The sequence below is a fragment of the Dendrobium catenatum genome, unplaced genomic scaffold, assembly GCF_001605985.2.
Source record: "Dendrobium catenatum unplaced genomic scaffold, ASM160598v2 fragScaff_scaffold_54, whole genome shotgun sequence".
Classification (NCBI taxonomy): domain Eukaryota; kingdom Viridiplantae; phylum Streptophyta; class Magnoliopsida; order Asparagales; family Orchidaceae; genus Dendrobium; species Dendrobium catenatum.
Genome location: NW_021318516.1, coordinates 27,726 through 50,095, shown reverse-complemented (window position 1 = coordinate 50,095; position 22,370 = coordinate 27,726). Strand labels below are relative to the sequence as shown.

Sequence of the window (22,370 nt, the reverse complement as noted above, 5' to 3'; positions counted from 1 at the left end):
TTCCACCTACACGTTGAACTCATTTTTCACGTTTCAGTTGAAGCCTCCAAAACTAGCTGCAGGTCCACGTGAAAGACTGTCAAGATTCCTGTTTGCTGGACTCCACTCATTTTTTTTGTGTAAAAGCTGCCACCTGCATCAGGCCCTATTAAAACAGTCTTACCTAGCTCAATGTATCAATACTTACTCCTAAGCTCCACACTCCAGGCTTACAACAGCCCTCATTCAGCCCTCCAAACTATTCTATAGGCCCATCAATTATAGCAGCCCATCTCCCAAAGACTTGCTTCGAAAGTTCAACACTCCGACAACCCAAGGTTCACTCCACCACGAGCTCAAGACAGCCACTACTTCATCTCAATCCCAAACAACGATTTGACTCACCAAGTTCAGTCCAAATAACTTGCAACTGGCATATCAAAATCCATTGCAAAGCAGCCCATTAAAACCCCACCTAATCAGCTCACCACACTTCAATCCTTCCTCCAAAACATAGCCAAAAAAGCCAATTTCTCTACAGTCCAAACACGCACCTTAGTCATAGGTCTATCAAAACAGCCCACCTCCAAACAAAAAAGAAGCCCACATACATTTCTCCCTTCATTCATTTGGTTTATTCCAAGCTTCAAACCACAACCCATTGCCCTTTACAGAATCTCCATCTGTAACTTTTTTTTTGTGAATATCAATTATTATTGCTATCTAATGAAGTTAATGTTATTGATATTTCTATTAGTGTATATTGTTAGATAAATGTATTTATATATATATGTATAAATGTACATGTGTATATATGTATGTGTGAGATTTTCATTTGTTTAAATACACATGCATATGTATTTTCTTTTGCAAAAAAAAGGGAGAGAATGAGAATTTGAAAAAAAAAAAGAAAGTAAAAGAAATGTTATAAAAAAAGAAGAATTATGTGATCCCTCTCTTACCTCGGTGTGCGTGTCAAGTCGGCAAACCGCACATACATGCTTTTCTCTAGCGTAGTGGGAAGGGAACCCGGCGCGACACCTACGTTGAGATAGGTGACCGACCCCTCGGCTCCAAAATCTTGTTCTTGACATTCGTGTTAAGGGGGCAAACCGCTCATACACGCTTTTCTCTAGCGTGGTGGGATGGGAACCCGGTGCGACGCTTACGGCAAGATCGGGATATTCATAAGTACCCGTTCGCGGGGAAATGAATGTGTTTTCTTGCAACAGGTATCGAAGACCCATACACGCCTTTCTCTGGCGAAGTGGGGTTGAAGTTTTCACGGCTGTGGTGTCCTTGTACGAGGGCACCTACCGTACACGCTTTTCTCTAGCGTGGCGGGAGGCCAGTTTTCCGTAGTTTTCACCTAAACAGGGGAGACGCCGGGAGGTTGCCAAAATTTTTAATGAATCAGGGACCTGACTTGGACAATTTAAACTTAAATTTGGACTCTAATTTGAACAAATCAAAAGACTTTAACTCAAATTGAACTTTAATCAGATAATGAAACATGAACTCAAATCGAACCCAAACTCAAGCTTGAACTTGAACTTGTAAGCTTGAACATAGATTTGATTCGAACTTGAACTGAATGACAATGCACTGGATGCACATATTGGACCACAAGGGACTTGAATTTGTATTCGATTTGAACATCGAATAAAAAGAACAAGGACTTGAACATTTGAACTTGAGCCAAAACTTGATTTGGACCAAAGGAGCTTGGACTTCATTTGAACATTAAATGAACAGAACTTGAAAAGATTAATGAGAACTTGAGCCAAAATTCTAACATTTGACAATTAAGCTTATGAATTATAAGAATGGTAAAATCAAAAGAAAATGAACAAATAAGAAATGAATATGAATTATAAGCTTTGGCATGGAGTTTCTTTTGAAGAACAATAATTGCCTTGTGATGATCACCTTGTTTAGAATGAAGATATTGAGGATTTTAGTATCAAGTACACTATATAAATTTTCGAATTGCTTTTAAAAAATAAAGAAACTTGTAAGTATCATTTGTTTGCAAGTGACAAGAAGAGCTTGAAAGACATGGCTTGTCTTCAAAGATATGACATAGAGACTTTTTGGGATCATGATAATTAACTTGTGATATTAGACACGACTCATTCCCAAGCAACAATCAGTAAGAATTGAAATAAATGGGGCAATGTGCTTACAAGCAACATTACAAAACTACAAGAAACTTGTAATGAGCAAATCCTCAAACATGAGCTTACAAGTCAACATACCAAACTCTTGCAAGTACAAGTCATTCATAAATGATAACGGAATTCATGCAATGAATTGACTTGAGATAGTTGCAACAACTTCAAAGATACATGATTGATATGATAATATCTTTATAGTCAATAGCATCATCTAAACAAGCAAATGAGATCTTGCAAATAATGAATGATTGAAAAGCATATGCAGTTTGATTGTGAGCACATGATGGCGAGCAAATTTATCATGACAGCTACAAGCTATTTCTAGAAGCAATGGAAGACTCGTGAAATAAACAAACATAAGGAATGCAATAATATCTTCATAGGTGGTGTCATTATGCAAATGAGCAAGTGGAAAGTAAAATTCCAATGCGTATAAATAGTGTATAATGAACAGTAAATCGGCTCGCATTTTTCAATCCACCAAGTTACAAATGATTTGTAAATGCTACGAAGGAGAGATTCTCTATGAATACATCAGCATGCTTATGAGTAGAAGGCAGAGATATGTGACAAAGGCAATGACACTTCAATCAGTATGCTCATAATAAAAAACTTGAAGCTTCCAGTAAGCATTAGATACACTAATGCCCATTGAAATGTAAATGCCAGCGAACAATGCAAGAAGATGCACCTATCTCCTATAAGCAAAGGGGATTCAACATACGTTGAATTGAAGGACATGACCTCTTTGAAAAATTCAGAGAGAATACGGCTCTCATGCAATTTATATAGTGCAATAGAAGACAAACACACCAGTCATCTACCAACAAAAGCAGAGGATGCATAGAAAATGCAAATTTTTAAAAACTCGTTGTATACTCAATATGTTATTCTCAACGAAATACAAAGTGATTACATCAAGTGCACACGCCACCGGATCCGCAACTTTTATGTAAGCAGACAGAAGGCATTTGTAAATATTTTAGATTACCCTTGCACGTGCACTGTAGTTTGCATACACATTGGTACACATTGGGTAAATGCAATCAAAACCCGCATGGGCCCCGGCGAGCGTGTTATTGGTACACACGTGACGTCTAGGGATGTTATGCGGGTCATCAAATTTAAATCCAATCCTCCTAAGTAGGTAAAAAGAGGTCGACATGTGTTGACCTGTTATGCCGTGCAAACAAAATAAAAAAAAAATCAAAATCAAAATCAAATCCTACATGCTCTGCCGAAGCACGTCGCTCCCCACGTCGAGCCGCTTGTCGCACGTCGAAGCCACGACCAAACGTCGTGTCTCGCACATCGCTTGCACGACTTATTCGAGTCGTTAAAAGCCCGAAAGCTACGAGGTCTTCGGCCTCTTATGCGATCCCTGTCGCTCGATTCCTCTCTGGCTCTCCTTCCTCTCCCGATCTCTCTCCCCTTTGCTGCTCTGGCTCCTCTGTGTTGCTCGACTTCGTTGCTTCGACGACGTTCCCTCCTTGAAGGATCGGAATTTACGATAGTTTGAACGGAAGCAAGAACGGGAACTCACCGACTATGGGAGGAAGCTTACTCCCTTTCACGCCTTCTTGGCCGTCCGACTTTGCTCCTTCGCCGTTGCCCGACGTTGCTCCTTCGACGACTTCCCTTCCAGTAGGGTCGGAAGTTACGCTCCTTTGATCCGAAGCAACTACGGGAGCTCGCTTTGTGTGAGGGTAACTTTCTACCCTTCGCAAACTTCTTCGTCCTCTCCCCAGCCACTCGACTTCGCTCCCTTGACGTTGCCCCCCCCGTTAATCGGAAGTTAAGACATTTCGATCAGAAGCACGACGTGAACTCGCTTGTGGAGAAGGTAACTTTCTCCCTTGCACGATCTTCTTCGGCCAAATTCAGAAAAAAAAATGGATTTTTTTTAATTATTAGCTAATTATAGTTATAATTAATTAATTAATTATAATTAATTAATAATTAGTTATAAATTATAAATTATAATTATCTGATTAATTATAATTAATCTTAATTAATTATAATTAGTCATTATTTAATTATAATTATAATTAATTTACTAATTATAATTAATTAATAATTAATAATTAATTTAAATTATAATTAATTAATAATTAGCTATAATTAATATTCCGGAAAACCAACTCATGCACGCTTTTCTCTAGCGTGGTGAGAAGGGAACCCGGTGCGATGCCTACGGCGAGAAGGGGTCAAATATAAAACTGTTCATTTTCGAACCGGTGCCCGAAGACTCATGCACGCCTTTCTCTGGCGTGGTGGGGGAATAAAGATTTTACGGCTGCGGTGTCCTCGAAAGAGGGCACCTACCGTGTACTCTTTTCTCTAGCATGGCGGGAGGCCCAGTTTTCCGTCATTTTCTCCTAAACGGGGGAGATGCCGGGAGGCTGCCGAAATTTCGGGTGAAATATTACTACACTTGGACATGTTTTGAACTCAAAAGAACAAGAGCTTGGACTCCAAAGAACAATGACTTGTGGACTTTTGAACTCAAAAGAACAAGCATTGGGACTCACATGAACATGAATTGTGGACTTGTGGACCGTTGAACTTGATTAAACACGAGCAGGGGACCTGAACAAATTCTAAATGATTTCTAAAAAGTTCAAATCCAAATAAAATTAAGACAGAACTGAAGATCAAATTCAAATGAAATGAACTCGAAATGGGACCGAATTCAAATCAGTTTTGAACAAAATTGAACTTGCAAGAACTTCAGAAGACACTGAACTCAAAAGATTGCAGGGGGCATAGAACTTGAGCTCGCATATTGAGCTTGTGGACTTGATAGAACTCCAACTTGAACAAATACAAAGGACTATGGCACGAATACAACTTCAACATTAAATCAAGTCCAATCAAATGATGTTAAATTGAACCAAAGACTTGAACTTATACTCTGAACTCAAAACTAGAACAAGATGTGGACAACAAGAACTTGTGCATTTGAGCTTGAACTACACGACGCCAAGTAAAGTTTGGGTTTGCAAACAGTAGATTCAAATCCGGATGAATTCAATATGGCAGTAGAAGACTTGAATGAATGTTGAAGACTCATACTGAGTTTGAAACTCAAGTCTAAATGAAATTGAACTTGGATCCAAACACATACAAGGACAAGGCTTGAATCCTGTGCAAAGGAGTTCAAACAAGAACATTTGTATGGTCAATAGTGACCCAAAGTACGTTACAAGACATCGATGCACGAACTCCTACAAAAATCCCTACAATGCCTATTGATTGAGATGACAATAATGGAAATCAGCAGTCAAAGATCTATCTTTGCAGCAAATGCAGTCAGCAAACCCACCTAAGATTGGTGAAAGGTGGGTGTTATACGAGAACAATGGGTCTTCTGCAAATACCTTCAGGAGGTCGTAGTGGATACAACAGTCCTCTGCCGACGAACACAAGCAACTTGTGGATAACAACAGTGTGTATGTCGTATGCACAACGAACCACTGTGGGCATAAGTACGGATATCTTCCTGGTCCTGTAATCAAGAAGAAACTAATTCTGGCATCCACAAATATCAGAAATAATAAATCCACCACATTAAAGAGCTTGAAAGCTCTCTTTAAAGCTGTGGTCATTGACTTCAAAGACCAGAAAATTTTTCCCAGTGATTGAGAAATGGGGAGACAATAACAAGATGAGGAGATGCCTCATAACATCAAGATCATAACGCCACCGGATCTGCAACACTTATACGAGCAGACAGAATGCGTCTACAACCTACAACGCCACGCCATCGGATCTGCAACGTTCGTACAAGCAGACAGAAGGCGTGTATAAGCTCTTCAAGAAAATGTTGTGCATTCAAATAACAAATACATGCACAACTACAAATATTTCAAAGTACCCCTACACGTGCACCGTAGTTTATATACACATAAGTACACAAGGGGTAAATACAATATCAACCCGCATGGGCCCCGGCGAGCGTGCTATTGGTACACACGTGACGCCTAGGGATGCTACGCGGGTTGACAAGTGAATTCAAGTTCGGACCTGATCCTTTTATGCGGATCAATAGAAGTCGACAGGGCTCGAACCTTCAAACGAATACATGGTTATGGGGATCGAGGTATTTGTTTCAATACATTCATATTAGGCCTTCAAGGCCTACAATCAAGAAAATTCATAAACAAAGGCACAAAGCCTACAGGGAACCCGATCCTCTGTCGACAGCTAGATAGAGTCGACAAAGTTCAATCTAGACAAGAGAAATGACCCCGAACACCCCGATGATGGCCGTGTTGAATGAAAATCTCAACCGGAGGGGTCCATTCCAAATATTTTCATAATGCCACCCAAATGCCCATCAAAATAAAAAAAATTCAAAACTCCACAAAAATCCCAAAGAAATTAAAAAAATATTTAAAATTTGAAATCAAACTATCAAACACTTAAAGCAAACTTCATCCACCCTCCGCAACAGTTTGTCGGGGTGGACAAATTGAAAAATACTTCAGCTCACAAAGAGCCAAATGCCTAGTCGAAAATATCACTAGGATTTATTCTCAAACAGCCTCCTGCCAGTAAGGACGTGGTACGTGTCCTCTAAACGGCGATTTGCTGCCAAATGGCACCGCAGGATAAACGGTTACGATGACCCGGGGCCCTCTAAACCAAGTGGTTTTGCCGCCAAATGACACCACATATACCGGTTATGGCCAGCGCCAATACGTTCCTTATTGGCATCAAATCTTTGAGATATGAATCAATAGGATATGATCGATATGGCATAAAGCCCTCTGTTAGCTAAGGTGGATTCAAATTTGTCCCCTTAGACAAACATATAACCCAGGTCTACAAGGTCCCCTTGGACGAATGAACCCATGGCTGCCGACAAGGATGCTTCTGTCAGGTTGGGTCGACTACCTCCTCTGACTAAATAGACCAGGGACCACGATGGTCCTGGACGACGGAACCATGGGATCTTGATCGGGCCCATCATGCATTCCCCCACAATCCGCTTTAAGTGCAAGATGGTGAAATGTCTGTTTTAAATATCAAACTCTCCATATTCTCAAATTCAAATCTAGTTCTCAAATACCCAAACCCATGCTGCTACTATATGCCAGATAACATGTATCTCTATACATATCTGATTGACGACTAGCCTTAATCGAAAGTTCTCACTCGTTACCTGGAGGGGTAATTAACTATAGGGGCTTGCGCCTATAGGAAACCAGAACTCAGATCATAAAGTCCTCGCAAAATGAGGGCGAAATCTCTGGGTAGTGTCTTATCTACAAACCCATCTGCCTTACAAAATTTACCCCGGAACTTATTCCGTTAAAACTCCTTCGCTTAAGCAAAAGCAAACAATCACAGCACGGCGGGGAGGTCGGGGCCGAATTTTCGGAGCCCACAACTTGGTTTAATTATAAAATGCCCATAAACCTGCATGGGCCCTGCCGAGCGTGTTATTGGTACACACGCGACGTTTAGGGATGCTGCGCGGATTAATAAGTGAATTCAAGTTCGAACCCGATCCTCCTATACAGATCAATAGGAGTCGATAAGGTTCGAACCATCAAACAAATATACGGTCTCGTCGACCGGTATATTTATTTTAATACATTTATATTAGGTCTTCAAGGCCTATAATCAAGGGAATTCACTAATAAAAGCACAAAGTCTATGAAACTCGATCCCCTATCGACAAATTGATAGGGTCGACAGGGTTTCAATCAACAAAGAAATAACCCCTCACATCCCGATGATGGCCGTGTTGAACAATAAATCTCAACCGGAGGGGTCCATTCCAAATACTCAAAATTCAATCCAAATATCCACGAAAATCGAAAACTTCAGAAATTCCCAAAATTCAAAAATATTTAAAATTAAAATCAAACCATCAATCATTTAAAGTAAACTACATCCACCCTCCGCAACAGTTTGTCGAGGTGGACAAATTTGAAATATAACTTCAGCTCACATAGAGTTAAGTGCCTAGTCGAAAATATCACTAAGATGCATTCTCAACCAATATCATGCTAGTAAGGATGTGGTACATGTCCTCTAATCAGCAGTTTTGCAGTCAAATGGCACCGCAAGATAAACGGTTATGACCCGAGGACCTGTGAACCGAGTGATTTTGCTGCCAAATGGCACCACGAAATATTGGTTATGGCCAGAGCCAACACGCTCCTTATTGGTATCAAATCCTTGAAATATGAATCAATAGGATATGATCAATAGGGCACAAAGCTCTCTGTTAGCTAAAGGTGGATTCAAATTTGTCCCCTTAGACAAACATCCATCCTAGGTCTACAAAGTACCTCTTGGACGAAGCAACCCATGGCTGCCAACAAGGCTCCTTCTGTCAGGTTGGGTCGACTACCTCCTCTAACTAAGTAGACTAGTACAAATGCATAGACAAGTGATCCTGTGGGAGCATAGGTGGATAAACATTTAAAGCCCTTCCAGAGTCTAAAACCTCCATTGTTTAAAGAAGAGGTTGATGCCAGAAACGCTGATTGGATCATCAGGATAAGGAAAGTTTTAAATGGAATGAGATGTCCTGAGAATTGACGGGTGTCTTTAGCAATCTTTATGTTAGAAGGTGAAGCTGAGAGGTGGTGGAGAAGACAACATCCGGAAAAGTTCAAAGGAAGAGCGAATGATCAAATTACCTGGGAGGAAGTTGAGTAAGTTTTGAAAGAGTCGTATGTATACAAACTCAGAGAAAAAGAGACAAAAAGAGATTATTTTTGTGCATTCAACTTCGCTGCATAAATCTTATCACCATGCTTCATCATTATTACTGTCTCATGCGTGCATGTATACAAAAATTGCAAACATTAAAACTCCTAAAATCTCAATATTGGTGCGTTTGTCGCGATGAGCGAAATCTGTGTATACTTTTCTTAGTATAGTAGGGGAATATCATAGACAACGCTTGTGATACAGCAGGTAAGCCCTTTGTGTATTTTTCTTAGCACGGTACAAAAAATATACATTGTAAAATTCTCATGCACGTAATTCTTGGCATAGTGAGTTTTGAGAAGTTTAGTTGTGATGACTAGGACACAAACTATCTGCATCTTTCTTGCCATGGTGTGTAAGCCCAAACTTCTTGTAGATTCTCCCTAAGAGGAAGAGACATTGGGAGGCATTTGGAATTTATATTGTTATGGGACCCAAATAACACAAAAAAAAAACGTAAATGCAATAAAAAGGACAAATGAGCAAAATGTAAAATTGCATAATCATAAAATGAAAATCAAATAGCAAAATATGAAAAAGTTTGAACATAGAAATTGAGCAGGAAGAGGGTTTATAAGGGACTTGTAATGAATTTGAATAACTTGCTTGCAAGCAAGAACAAGACTCTTACTTCATGTGAACACATAGAAATCTCAGGAGTAAGAGGCTAAATGAAATTGAATGTGAAAATGAACTTACGAACCCTTCTATTTATAGGGGGAGAAGGGATTGGTTGTGGAGGCCTATCACATTAAAATCCAAGCATGTGAAGACAAAGAATTACATCATTGAAAATGCGAAATATTGTAATTCTTGAAAATCACTACTAGATCTGCAACTTAAATATGCAAGTGACAGTAAGCATTCTTTAAAACTCAAAATGAAATTTTGTATGCATAATAATGACCAAACATTCATGCAAACAAGAAAATTCAAATATTTTTAAATATTTATGAACATCAATATATTGGGAAGTGTGATAGTGCATTGAAAGCTGTGTAAGCACATTGAAAAACATCTATGCCATTCAAAAACATATCAATTTGTCCGCATGTACTCTAACAAATATGTTAAGCGTATAAACTTAAAAGTGGAGGTATTTTGATCCGAAGGAAGCTCATATATATATATATATTTAAGATGTAGCATGCAGTTGATAGATCATGTCCGGTGTAATTTTGTTTCACATATAGAGCAGCATGAGAAGGGACTAGGGTGTTTCTCATTGGTTTTTACACTAAGGCCTTCATTTATTTTGGAAGGCTTATTTTCTCTTTTGATTTTTCGACTGATTCTTAAATTCATCTTTATTTTCTTTATCATCGCATTGAGTACTATTTTATTTGCTAAACGGATGACCTATTCGACATTTTGCTGTCAAAATAATCTGTGGTTTTGCAGAACTAACTGAAATTAAGTTTTCATAACACTTGCAGAGAGCACATGCACTTTCCACTGTTGAAGGTTATAGTGGTTATGGAGCAGAACAAGGTGATAAGGTGTGTCAGTTCTTCAGTTGCTCACACATTATTTATCTTTACAAATTGTTTATGGTTGATGATGAACTTGTTGGGAAATAATTTTTCCTTGAATACTTTTATTAAAATCCATTCTTTGCCCATGTAAGCATGTGATGGGATTAGATCTAGTAGATGCCTACCAGGTGGGCAATTCTCATAGAGCTATTAGGATTGATAGAATGATTGATATTACCAATTTCTGACACATCATAGAAAAATGCTACTTAGGAGACCCTCTCTTTAATCTCACACTCGCTTTCAAAAGCAAGTTTTTTCTCTCATTTTTAGATTTTGAAAGTTTAATGATTGCGAGTAACTTACCTAAGTGCATAGTGCACGAGTACCTATACACATGCTAAAAACTGCAATGTGGACTTGTCTTATCGCTAGGGAAGCTGGTTTTACTGTTTTTATGTCTGTTAGTATAGAGGATGCTTATCTACTTGAATTATTTCCATTGGCTGAGAGACACCAAATTTTTTTTTTCTAATTTCTTTGATATTTACATTTGGCCGCATTATTTGTTTGATTGGTTTTTATTTTGGCTTTATATTTGTTTCATTGGCCAATAAAGCATAAACTTTTTGTGTGAATAAAGCTATAGATGATAATATTGATGTCCACCATCCTATTGCTTTAAGAAAGGGTGCTCCAAGCACCCAATCTTTGATTTTGTGATATATAAAGGAGTTTCATCTAGATTTCGTGCTTTTGCCACTTATCTTGATAAAATGCAGATTCCAAACAATGTACATGAAGCTCTCACAACCCCAAAGTGGAAGAAAGTATAATGAAATAAATCTAGGCCTTAGACTAGAATGGTACGTAGGATGTTTATAAACTTCCACCAATGATTGTTTATAGTCAAGCATGAAGCAAATGAGATCATGGTTAAATTTATTAGCAATTTTAGTTCTTTGGATTGTCTATTACTTATACACAAATTTCTTATTAGTTATTTTAGTGCTTTGGATTTTTTTCTAAAGAAGTGATGCGTCAGACATTTAATTTTGTGAGAATTAATTTGTTTGTTTGTCAATTTTATTTGCGTCAAAATTCTTGATAAAATCCTCGGATGTTTACGATCATTTCATTATCGATTTAACTTAATGACTGCTATTGCTTGTTTTCAGTTAAAGAAAGTGAGGATTGATTACATGCAATACATGAATTTTATTTTTTTCTTTACATGATAGTTTACTGTTCATCATATGATTTGTGTTAGAAAACTAACCTAGAATCTTCCTGCATCACATTTTTTGCAATTAATGACTGTTAACAGCTAATAATTCCAGCTACTCCAAATCAAATTAATATGATGGTCATTAAATGCAGATTTTAACTATAATCATTAGAGTTTATAGTTCTCCAAGCATTATGAGGCTTGGTATATGAACATTATTTGTTATATTGTTTAAATAAGATGGTTTATTTTATTTATTTGTTTTTTTTTTTTACAATATTTTTGCAATGTGATTCTCACTTGGTTTATTGATGAATGTTTTAGGAACTGAGAGCTGCTATAGCTTCAACTTATTATGGTCCTCTTGGCATTGATGAAGCTGATATATTTGTTTCAGATGGGGCAAAATGTGATATTTCTCGTCTTCTGGTTTGTATTTCTTACTGTAGATCATTCTTATCTTTCTTGAATGCTGTCAGGATTGTACAATTGCTTATGATTTTTTATTTTTTTGTCTGCCAACCTCATCCCTCTATTCTTGCTGTCCTCTATCATAAGATGATTGGGCTCTGAGGTGGATTACATGTGATTTCAGTGATATATAGCCCGCCCACCTTGGATTGAATGGTTTTATTGTTTTTTCAGCTGCTTTTTGGAGCCAGTGTGAAGATAGCAGTGCAGGATCCATCATATCCGGTAAGCTTATCATTTCAACATATTAGTACCGTGCAGATTATATCAAATATGACCTAATTCATTTCCTTTTTGTTAATGGTGTAACTTTGCACTTTTGCTTAATGTTATAGTTATGGCGCTTTCATTGCCTTATTTAGATATAAAAAATAATCAAAAGAAATTGTTGTCTTAGGTTTAGTGAGATTTAAAAAGTTTGGATTTGTTAATATGTTTAGGGTGTTTCCATTCCCCTATTCGAAATATAAATGCAGATTGGAAGTAGAAACTATGTGTCAATCAGAACTATAAAAAAAAATCCGTTAGCGTAGAGAAAATGAAAATTTAAAAACTTCTACAGATAATTGTACATTACATATCAAGTTGAGGATTGCAAGTAATACATGAGCAACTGATTTAAGACATGTTATGCAACATGACCGGCTTTTGGATTCATCTAACCATGTGCAATTATGGCTTAGGCTCGCCCAACAAACGAATCATGCAGATTCAGTCGCTTTAAACACCATATAATTGCTTGAATAACTAGGTTGTCAAATACATAAAACTTGGAAAATAAAGAGGAATTTAGCTTGATAATACTACAAGCTTGCAAATCTGAGTCCACCAAAATAATACAAATATATGAGTAGAAATGAGGTGTTTGGCTAGTTTGATTTTTATTGCCACTTATATAAATAGCCATTGGGTGTTTTCCCTGCTTCAAGAATAAGCTTGGCATGAAGACTTGGATTCAGTGCCCTTTTATCTCTAGCAAGCACTAAAAGGTGTCAAGCACGGCTCAAATTTCCTCCTTTTTTGAATCCCCTTGTTGAAATAATAAAAATGTGTAATAATAATAATGAACATTAGGAGTATATACTAGTGCAAGAATTAATCATGTCTAAAGACAATTGTGATAAGATATTTATATGTTAATGTATAACAAAAAAAAAGGGTGAGACATAGGAAGAAATAACTGAAGCCACGTCGTCCACGTTCTAAGGATAACTGTTGTTCAATTCATGTTAAAAAAAAAGGCAGGGAGGGAGAAAGAAAAGGCTTACCTAAAATTCAGCTTCCCCGGTTCGTTTTGCGCCAAGTTCTCTTGCAAAAATGAAGTCTTCCGTTCGCCCGAGCCCCTAGTTGCGTAAATCACACCGTGTGAAGCCCCTAACCTTTGCATGTTCCACGCACAGGCGGATTCCGACCCAATTCCTGCCGCACATTCGTCCTTCTATAGCTAAATCCGACAAAGCCCACACGCCTCCTCTGCCTCGTGAACGGCCATTCTGTAATAACCAGTTTAGCTGGTAGAAGAGTCGCGAAAGGGAGAGGCGGACCGAGCGGAGCGTAACCGCTCGTGTGCGAATAACCTTCATACGGACGCATTTTTCGTTTCTAAGCAAAGGAATACATCCGTGAAGAAAGAAGAACAGCTCCTTATACAGAAAAGTTTAGTTTAATCCATTCCTATAAAAGAAAACGCAGAAGAGAAGTTTAGTTTCATCCATTCCTATAAAAGAAAATGCAGAAGAGAAGTTTCTTTTGAGAGAGACGATTGAGAAGAGTAAAATGAACTAAGTTATGTTGATTTTTTTCTTATTCTACATAAATTCTCTTATATTATCTCTGTTAAGCAGTCATTCTACATAAATTTTTTTATATTATCTCTGTTAAGCAGTGAGGGATTTTTCATTTAGGGTAAAAGAAGAGATTGGAAGCGGAAAGGAAGAGATTTGGAAAGAAAAGAAAGAATTCAAAAATTTTTATTTCGAAAGTGGAATAAAGAATAAATGAACTATTAATTGAGTTTAATTTAGATATGAATTTATATTCTTAATTTCTAATTGAAGAAATAATCATTGCATGATGTATTAAATTAATGTAAGCATCGATAATGGTTCAATAGAGAAGGAAGGAAATCTGTTATATGGCAATCTTATAGAAGGAATCAAATATTTGTTGAAGCATTCAAATTGGAATTTAATACTACCTAAATTATTGTTATGGTGATCAGTTCTCACTAGACATTTGCAAGAGGATGTACCTTGGTGTATGCTTTTTGCTGATGATATTCTTCTTGTTGATAAGACTGGAGAGGGAGTTGAAAGTAAACTTGAATTATGGAGGTCAATATTAGAGACTAAAGGTAGATCTAAAACAGAATATATGAAGTGTAATTTTAGTAGTAATAGACCTAGTGAGGGGATTGTGACTTTGGGCGATCAAGTCATTAATAAGAGTACACGTTTTAGATATCTTGGATCTATTGTTCAGAGTGATGGTGAAATTGAGGGAGATATTATCAGCAGAATTCAAGTTGGATGGTTGAAGTGGAGGAATGCATCGGGCTTGTTGTGTGATAGAAAAGTACCCCTCAAACTTAAGGGAAAATTATATAAGATGGTAGTGAGGCCTGCAATGCTTTATGGTGTTGAAGGTTGGCCATTAAAAGAGAAGCATAATACTAAGTTAAGTGTGGCAGAGATGAGGATGCTCAGGTGGATGAGTGGCTTTACCCTTAGAGATAGGATACGAAATGAGCATATACGTGAAAAGGTTGGAGTAGCTTCAGTAGAAGATAAGATTAGAGAGAGTCGCCTTAGATGGTTTGGTCACATAAAACGGCGGCCTTCCAATGACCCGGTTAGGAGAGTAGAGATATTAGATTTGACTTATGTTAAGAAAGGTATAGGCAGACCTAAAAAGACTTGGTTAGAAAATATTAGGAATGACCTTTCTTTATTAGATTTAAATGAGAATTTGACCTTTAATAAAAACACAATGGAAAAAAAGGATTCATGTAGCCGACCCCACGTAGTGGGATAAAGGCTTGTTGTTGTTGTTGTTGTTGGTGGTGGTGGTGATCAGTTCTCAATACAAGATGAAGATTGAAAAAGGAGAATAAAGTGGGTAAATTATGTTATTTCATGATTTTATTTTATGCATAGTGTTTTCAATATTGATTATTGGCATAAATTACAAATGTTGAAAGTATAAATATTTCATAATTTTATAGTTTTCTGATCAATTGCATCGTTTATAAATGTTTGAAAGTTTCTTTAAAATTAAAGGTAATATTTTATGTAAGATATACAAATGTAAAATGATTAAATGGAAAAATGGAAAATGGAAAAGAAAAGGAACGACAAAAGTTATAATTGTGAAAGAAAATAAAACATATGTAAATATAACAAGAAAAATGATATGCATGCAAATTACAGGAGTTCACCCCCGTATGGTATTGGCTTGGGAAGCATCGTACCCGTGCATGTAAAAGAGAAAAGGTTATGAAAAAGAAAAATGAAATAGAAATGGTTGTTCCTTTGGTACTTTTAAACGGTGCTCCTGTACAAAATAAATGAGAAAAAGAATACATGTTAAAGTAAATGATATAAATGAATATGATATAATATTTATAAAGGAATAAATGAAATGAAATGAACCAAAGAAAGAAAATATATTTCAAATGTTAAATGAATAAACATATATCAAAGGTTATATGTATTGTAATTTATACATGTTAACTATTTTAACAGTTATCCACTGAATTTACTTTGTAAACTCATTTCATTAAATAAATATTTTCAGGTAAGACTCTAAAGATTTAGAAATGGCCGGAATGGAGGAGTATATCTATAGAAGACGGCGTGGTAATGAAAACAAGCAATTTATGATTTATACAAATGTTAAGTATTCGAGGAAATTATGAAGTAGTGGCTATTCAATTGTTTTTAAGAAAGTCGTATGTTGTGTTATGTATGAATTGTACTGAATTATTCTGCTGTCCAACTTTTAGTTCCTGCCTCATTAAATCGAGCATCTAAGTCAGGTCGTGACAAAAGTGGTATCAGAACTCAATTAGGATATGAATCATACTTGAAGAGTCATTATGATGACTATTGATGATTTAATGTAAAATAAATTATTTTTATTGAAAAACCAGAACCAAAATGATTTTGAAGAAGAGGAGGAAGAGGAAAAACGACCGGTGCCTAATGTTAATGTTAACCCTGATGCACTGACACAAATGATGACAACTATGGCTTAGTTGATTCAAGACTCAAGGAATCAAACATCAAGAAATAGCAGTGGGGGTGGAATGACTATGGATAAATATTTAAAACTGCTTCAAGATATGAGACCACCATTATTTAAGGGAGTATATGGACCAATTGAAGCTGAAAACTGGTTAAAGAATTGAAAAGATTTTAGAAGGAATGTTCTGTCCAAAGGAGAGGAAAGTTTCTTTGGCAACCTTTGTGCTTGATGGAGAAGTTGAAAGGTGGTGAGAAGTTAGCATAAAAAAAACTGGAGGAATTCCTGATATGCAAATTAAGTGGGGATAATTTTATATAAATGTTCAGAGATTGGTTTGTACCTCTTTCTGCAAGGAGGCAAATGCAAGATAAATTTATGAGACTTGTGCAGGGTGATAGATCAATTATGCAGTATGAATATGAATTTATAACATTATTGAAATATGAGCCTCAATTAATACATACTGCAGAGGAAAAGTGGCATTGCTTCTTATCTGGATTGAAGGATGTAATTAGGCAGCATCTTGTTTCACTTGGAATTGAAGATTATTCAGTGCTGGTAGAGAGAGCTAGGAGGGTAGAAATGGTCCTGCAAAACAATCAAAAGAGATGTGAATTTCAGAAGAGGAAAAATGGTGAGGTTATGGGAGCTTCTCAAGATTCACATAGCAAATCCCTTTCACATGCTAGAAAGTTTAATTAGAAGAAGACAAAGTCTAGTAGCAGTGATAATTCAAGTGTGAACAATTGCAAAATATTTATCTGATGCAAATAAGCAAACAAAAGTCAACATGTCATAAATAAAATTAATATCGAAAAGAGTAAATCTAACTACTACATGTAGAACAAAGTACTGGAAAACATGTAAAGAGCAAACAATAGTACTAAAGTAGAGTAACAAACTACTGTAGTAGAAAAAGCTTTGAGCACAAAATAATAAGTACACTACTGAAAGCTATGGTAGAAAATAATTGTTGGCAAATAAGTGTCAAAATAACAACTGTTAACTAGTAAGTGCCAAAGTAATAAACAAACCGTTAGAAATAGGTGAAAACTACATTCTAGTGTCAAACTAGCAAACAACTAAAAACCTGTGGGCTACTTCTAAGCTAAACAGTAAGACCCGCGTGCTAGAGAAATTCTAAATGAACAACCCTAGATCCAAAACTCGAACCCTTACGGGCAGGCTTGTTTATAAGAATTAGGTTGGAAGATCCACCAACCGACAACTTTAAATGAAAGCCATAAGTCTGACTTTAGGGGTAATCTTTAGGCAAAAATGACCTAACCCCTAATCCCTGATTGAAACCCGGGCATTTTGGTCTATAGGGCTAAGTTGTAAAGCCCACTGTATGGGTCACTTAGCTTACATGGTTAGGACGTAAGATCCATCATCAGGCAACTTCTAAGGAAGCCATAAGACCTATCCAATCAAAACTCTTGGGCATCTTAGGCCATAGGGCTAAGTTATCAGGTCTGCTGCTTGGGGCACCTCTAATAGAGATCATAAGACCCACTATTAGGGCTACTTTCAAATAAAAGCGGTAAGACTCGGTCCAAATTCAATCACACGAGCAACTCTTAAGCTGTTCCATAAGCCCCAATCCAAACCAAATTAAACTAAAATCCACATTTCTCCACTTCAGTTTATTCGAGATCCCTGAGAGAATGCAGTTCATGGCTACTAATTAGATTTTGTGGACACTAACAACCACAATCAATGGTTGTTAGTGTTGGTAGAATGAAACCTATGATATACCTGGGATAACAGAAGCATGTGATCTTGATCGGGTGTACCTTCATCCCCCATAACTAAGATTAAAATACTAAAACAATGTTGCACATTTCCACACTCCTTGCCCAAACTAAATATGTTTCAGCCTTAATCGAGAATGCTCTTCTAATGCGTTAGTAGGGGTAATTAACTATGAGGGCTTGTGCTCATAGGACGTAGAACCTAGATCCAAAAAAATCTTGACACTACTCTCAAGGGAAATCTGGCTAATTTAAAATCCAATATACCTCAGGACAAATAAGGAGACCTTTAGCTTGTGAGGGTGAGCTTTGCTCCTATTTTAAATATTTTTCCAGAGCGAACATCCATTTGCAATTAGTTTTTGTTCTTTTAAACTGTAATTTGAGCTATTTATAATATTGCAAAGTGTCTTACTAATCTTGTTTCGAGTGCTAGACTTCATTTGCCATCTAAATTTTCAAAATTTTAATATTATCATTGATTGCTAATTTGCTATTTTTATCCACAGGCCTATGTAGATTCAAGTGTCATTATGGGACAAACAGGCTTATTCCAAATGGACATTGAAAAGTATGGAAATATTGAGTATATGAGATGCTCACCAGAAAATGGTTTTTTTCCTAATCTATCAACCGTATCACGAGCAGATATCATATTCTTCTGTTCGCCGAATAATCCAACTGGATCTGCAGCATCTAGAGATCAGCTGACAAAACTGGTGCAGTTCGCTAGAGACAATGGATCCATCATTATATATGACTCTGCTTATGCCATGTATATATCTGATGACAGCCCGAAGACAATCTTTGAAATTCCTGGAGCTAAGGAGGTAAGCTGGATGGCTTTTTCTGATTTTTTGGTGTTCAGTGAGTTTACTCCGACTGGATTACTCACGGCTTTATGTTTATTTCAGCTTTTCGTTTTATTCTTTAGTATTTTTTCTTGGTGTTAATATTCATGCTTTCAAATATAATATCTTTTTTGTGCATGTTCTCTACCTATTCATTGTCAGACTTGTTGTGATTTTATAGATGAGATTTTCTGTCAAGCCTACACTTCACATATTCCCAGCTTGTAACAGTTAAATCTTATCAGGGATTGTGGTTGGCTAGTCATCAAATAATTCTATCTTACCACAAACATCTATTCATAAAAAATGGGTGAAATTGGGGGATGGCTGGCTTTCCTTACCATTTTTAACTGAGCTATTCATTTGCAGAATTACCTCCTTCCCCAACATGTAGCGCCTTCAATGCTTTACTTTTAATACAAGGTGAAAAGCTCCTTATCGTAGTCAGATAATTCTTGTGGGTACCCTATATCAGCTATGATTGGTAAGCCACATGTTGATCATCCTGTATAGTATGACACCATTGGCATAGTTAGATGTCATTGTTTCCAACACAGATAGTTGCTGGAGTTTAGGAAGGGCAAGTACCGACATTTTATTAATATTGTGTCAGGAAATACTTGAGTTCGCAAGCAATCCTAACAATAATCGGTAAAAACAGCAAGGAAAACAAAAGAACTTTGATGAACAAAACTCTCCAAAACAGTAGATTACACTATAGGACTTCAAACAAGATAAGAACAAAGCAAAGATACAAGTGATCCTCGATTCGAGAGGAGGATCGTTCTCTCCCAATCTCTAGACAAGAAATCTAGAGCCCAAGACACCCAAGAAGCTACAAGAGAAACAAATCAAAGCATGCCCTAAGCCACCCCCTTCATGCCTGTTTATAACCCTTAAATCTAATTTAATAATATTTCCCTCCAAGCCTTTGCAAATTTAAATAATTTCCCCCCAAGCCTTTGCCCCCCCCCCCCCCCCCCCCCCTTCAAAAAAAGGAATTTTTTTTTTATTAAATCAAATAGGGGTGTGGACCCCCTTAGGCTTAGGTGGCAAGAGGAGGCGGTTCAAACCGCCTCCCGTAAACAATGGCCGGCCTAGGTGGGGACGGCTGGAGGCGTTGGGGAACCGCCTTATCATATTCCTTCTCAACAACCGGGTTTTTTTTTTTACTTAAACCGATTGCAAGGGGTGGATATAACCTTATAAGTTCGTGAAAGGGGGTGACCACACTGAGATCTGTTGGATGAATTTCCTCAAACTGACCAACATTTATGCAGCTCTGCTCTTCTGAAATGATGGATGAATTTTTAAATCTATTTTTGGCTATCCTCTGCTCACTGTGAAGCAGAGGTGGATATGTTTGAGTCTTTGAGATCAAGTATAAAGTTGGCTTCTTGTGGAAGCCTTGAAACCTGCCAATGGTATTGCAACTGTACCTCCCAGTTATTGTTATACATCAAGATATTTTCTAAGTAAACAATTGTAAATTTATCTAGAAAAGGGTGAATTATTTTATTAATCTCATGATTGTTTGATGTGAAACCATCAAGAATTGCACGAGGAAATTGTAAAGAACTACAAAGTTTGCTACTAGTAAATTAAAGTTTCACGAGACGAGATTCAAGAACTCTCCATTGTCAAAATTATTATGATAAGCAATTACAAACTTGATGTTTGGGCACAATTGACGATAAATCTTGAAATTCTCACAATAAGACAAATGCAAAGTAAAATATAATCCCACGGCTAATGTTTAGAAAATTCACAATGAGTTACCTTGCTCACTCACACTCAAGTAGGGCTTAGCGGAAGGTCTTTAGCATACCCAACGATGCCACGAGGACGGTAGCAACCCCAACGGCCTTGAGACACGGAAAGGTTGACGGTGGCGAGGATGGTGGGAATGGTTGACTGTCGATACTCCAATCGTAGTTTGGAAGTTGGCGGTCGATGACGCTCGCAAGAGTAGGTACAACTCGATTCAAATATTCTCCAACTGTGGCGTCGTCTTCAAATCCCACGTCGAAGAATGGAGATCGTAGGATGTTGAGATTTTCGTAGGCGTCAAACACAAGTCCCCACTCAAGTTCGGGATCTGCCATTCAACATTGAAGTGGAGGTTGAAGGCGTCGTCTTCTTCTTCTCTTGCTTCAATTTCCCAAGGGAGGGAGTGGGGAGAGGGTCGGCCAAAGTAGAGAAGGAGGGCGGCGGGTGAATTGGATGAGGAGAATTGGGTTAGGAGAGGGGAGGAGAAGAGTTACACAAATCTGAAATTAACTTCAGAATTTGAGTAATTAGGAGGGGAGCAAATATGAAATTGATTTCAAATCATCAATAGAATTAAGGGGCAATTAATGGGCATTAATGGGGCCCATTAATGGAGGGGCCAGTGGGCTCTAGAGAGAGGGAGAGAATGATTTCAAAACTTGAAATTAAATTCAGGTTTTGAATGAAATTAGGGGAGAATTAATTTGAAATTGATTTCAAATTAGTGGGTAATCAATGCATTAATTGGTGCATTGAATGGGGCTTCATCTAGGGTGAGGCCGGCGGCTTCTAGAGAGAGGGAGGAGGTGTGGGAGATTACTTTCTTTCCAAAATGAGTTTGAGACTTATGGAGGGAAAATAATGAGTCATTTATTTAGACTCAGTTTGAATTTTAAATTCGAAAAACTTCCTTATTTGAAAGTTTGCAAATAAGGAAAGTTTTGATTTTTGAAATTTGAATTTCAAATTCAATAACTCATGCTTTTAATGCGGGGCCTCAATCAAGGATCCATTATGACGATTGATATCATCATCATGGTTAGAGGCAAGGGGGTGGCCGGCGGCCAAAGGGGGAGGAAAGCCTTGCCGTCGGGTTTGGGGGATCTCGATGGAGCTTGGAGTTGTAGAGGGTGAAACTAATGGGTAAAGTGGAGGAGGATTGAATCTCGGGTAGAGATTGGCGTGGGAAGTGAGAAAACAAGCGTAGGAGAAGGAAATACAAGATAAACTAAAACCACGAGCCGAGGACGCTTCCAACGACTGGTGGGTAATGCAATCGCTCACCCTGAGCTCAATCACCCTTCTCTAGCTCTCATGCAAGAAGAAGAAGACAGCATAAGAATTTCATTCCAAATATCCATTAACCATTACATGAGAAAGTGGCCACATATATATAGGCCTCACAAAGACAAATAAACAAAAGATGAAAATGCCCCTCGGGTTACAATAATGACCAACTACCCACAAGGATAAAAACGGAAATTGACGAAATAAACTGAAACTGAAATGAATAATACATAAAATGTGTCAAAATACATAAAGTGAGTCAAAAGTAGAGACTCTCCATCGTGGCCATCGTTCTCCGGTGTCGCCTCTGATAAACGCATCGAAACCTCGGATTGACGTCCCCATCATTGTTGTTGGCGCTTTGCAAAATCCAAGTGGCATCACTTGTCATTCAAATAATT

General features: G+C 37.4%; 1 protein-coding gene across 1 annotated transcript in view; it reads left to right on the top strand.

Annotated features, from left to right (window-relative positions):
• The window catches only part of LOC110095072 (probable LL-diaminopimelate aminotransferase, chloroplastic), a 50,728-nt gene extending 31,699 nt beyond the window's left edge, over positions 1-19,029 (top strand). Inside the window, exons 5-8 of the mRNA XM_028694912.1 lie at positions 10,325-10,387; positions 11,916-12,020; positions 12,237-12,287; positions 18,571-19,029. Coding sequence (XP_028550745.1) covers positions 10,325-10,387; positions 11,916-12,020; positions 12,237-12,287; positions 18,571-19,014 — 663 coding nt within the window. The 3' untranslated portion in view covers positions 19,015-19,029. The remainder of the gene's footprint in view (positions 1-10,324; positions 10,388-11,915; positions 12,021-12,236; positions 12,288-18,570) is intronic.
• Positions 19,030-22,370: the final 3,341 nt, after the last annotated feature.